The following is a 1850-nucleotide window of genomic DNA, read 5'->3' on the forward strand; positions in this document are numbered from 1 at the left end:
GTGATATAAAAAAGTAGCACTTCTCCAAGGGTATGAAGGTGAGAATCCACTTCTACATTTGGTATATATTTTTTTCCAAACAGGCCAGTGCTAAAAATAGTCTCACATATAATATTACTATGTCCCATATGTAGGCTATATCTAGCAATAAGTTGAAGAAGTTATACTCTATTGCTAATGAAACTCACTCTTGGTTGAGTGGAAAATTACCTTTTAATTAATTTTTTTAGGGCAATTTTGACATCTTTATTTCTCAGGCTGTAGATCATGGGATTCAACATAGGCACAACAATGGTATAAAACACAGATGAAAATTTAGTTTGCCCCAGGGAACTGACTGATGATGGCTGAAGATACATGAAAGCTGTGGAACCATAGAAGAGAGCAACAGCCATGATGTGGGAGCTGCAGGTGCTGAAGGCCTTGAGTCTTCCCCCAGTGGAATGAATATGGAGGATGCTGACAATGATGAAGATGTAAGAACTAAGAATGGTTATAGCTGGTATAAGAATGTTAAATGAACCAAGGGACCATGCTAGTACTTCAATGATAAAAGTACTAGAGCAAGAGAGCTCCAGTAATGGGAAAAGATCACAGAAGTAATGCCTTATTAGATTAGACTTACAGAAAAGCAATCTCATCATGAAGAAAGCAGGAGCCGTGGCACTAAGGAATCCCATACCATATACCCCAGCAATCATCCACAAACAGACTTGATAGGACATGGTTACATTGTAAAGCAAAGGGTTAGAGATTGCCACATAGCGGTCATATGCCATTGCAGCCAACATGTGACATTCTGCAATAGCAAAAGCACAGAAGAAGAAGAACTGAGACATGCATTCTGGGTAGGGGATGACATTCTTTTCTGTCACAAAGTTCACCAGCATTTTGGGAGTAATGACAGTTGACTGACAGCAGTCAATAAAGGACAGACTGCTGAGTAAATAATACATAGGGGTGTGAAGCTTAGAACTAAAAATAATCAAGATGATCATTCCTAGATTTCCCACAACTGTAACCAAATAGACTCCCAGAAAGATGAAGAATAGTGGCAATTGGAGCCCTGGATTATCTGTTAACCCATCAAGGATGAATTCAGTCACTGTACTTTGATTTACTTCTTCCATTCTCTTCTGGAAACTGTATGTAAGAATGAAATTTTATATAGAGTAGAAAAATTTGAGTATCAATTCTCCTATCACTCAGTGAATTTTGAAACATAATATTTTCAGGTATCTCCAATCAGCTAGCATCCTCATTTCAATTTGAGCAGTCAGAGATTTTGTAGTCCTGGAAAAAGGAAGTGTGCAAAGAAATAATCAAAGACATGTTTGTGTACTTGTGACATCGTCATAAGAACTAGGTATACTGGTACCTATATCCTACCACATGCAAACCATACTAGCACCTCTTATAGAGTGTTTCAAGTATTTGTCATGCCTTAGTAATAGCACCTATTTTTATTACAAAATGTTTCATATGTGATAAAGTAAAAACATTATGAAAAGACATCACTAGCCAAACTAAAATTAACAGCGGATAAATATAAGTATTGGATATAATTGATCACAGTAGATTTCATATTGTTCCCAAGTATCTGTGAAATATCAACACAGTTGCAACTCTATAAAATGATAAAATGATTTTCATTTTTGCAATGATTTCATGTTTTATGTGTGCAACTGTGTGTGATTTATTTTAAGCAGTTAATTTTTTCATACCTTATATTACTGTGGACCAAAAGCATTGAACAATGAGAGCACAGCTATTAAAATCTCTAGGTTAACATCCAGCTTGCAAACCTTTGTGGACCTGCCTTTTGAATAGTCACTGTTGTTTATGTAAAA

At 36.0% G+C, this 1850-nt stretch overlaps 1 protein-coding gene across 1 annotated transcript; it reads right to left on the minus strand.

Annotated features, from left to right (window-relative positions):
- Positions 1–206: 206 nt before the first annotated feature.
- Positions 207–1133, minus strand: LOC126493524 (olfactory receptor 150-like). Its single transcript, XM_050130539.1, has one exon. The coding sequence runs from the start codon at positions 1128–1130 to the stop codon at positions 207–209; it is 924 nt and encodes a 307-aa protein (XP_049986496.1). The 5' UTR covers positions 1131–1133.
- Positions 1134–1850: the final 717 nt, after the last annotated feature.

This window comes from Alexandromys fortis, unplaced genomic scaffold (assembly GCF_014885135.2).
Source record: "Alexandromys fortis isolate MF-2015 unplaced genomic scaffold, M_Fortis_MF-2015_v1.1 scaffold_335, whole genome shotgun sequence".
Classification (NCBI taxonomy): Eukaryota; Metazoa; Chordata; class Mammalia; order Rodentia; family Cricetidae; genus Alexandromys; species Alexandromys fortis.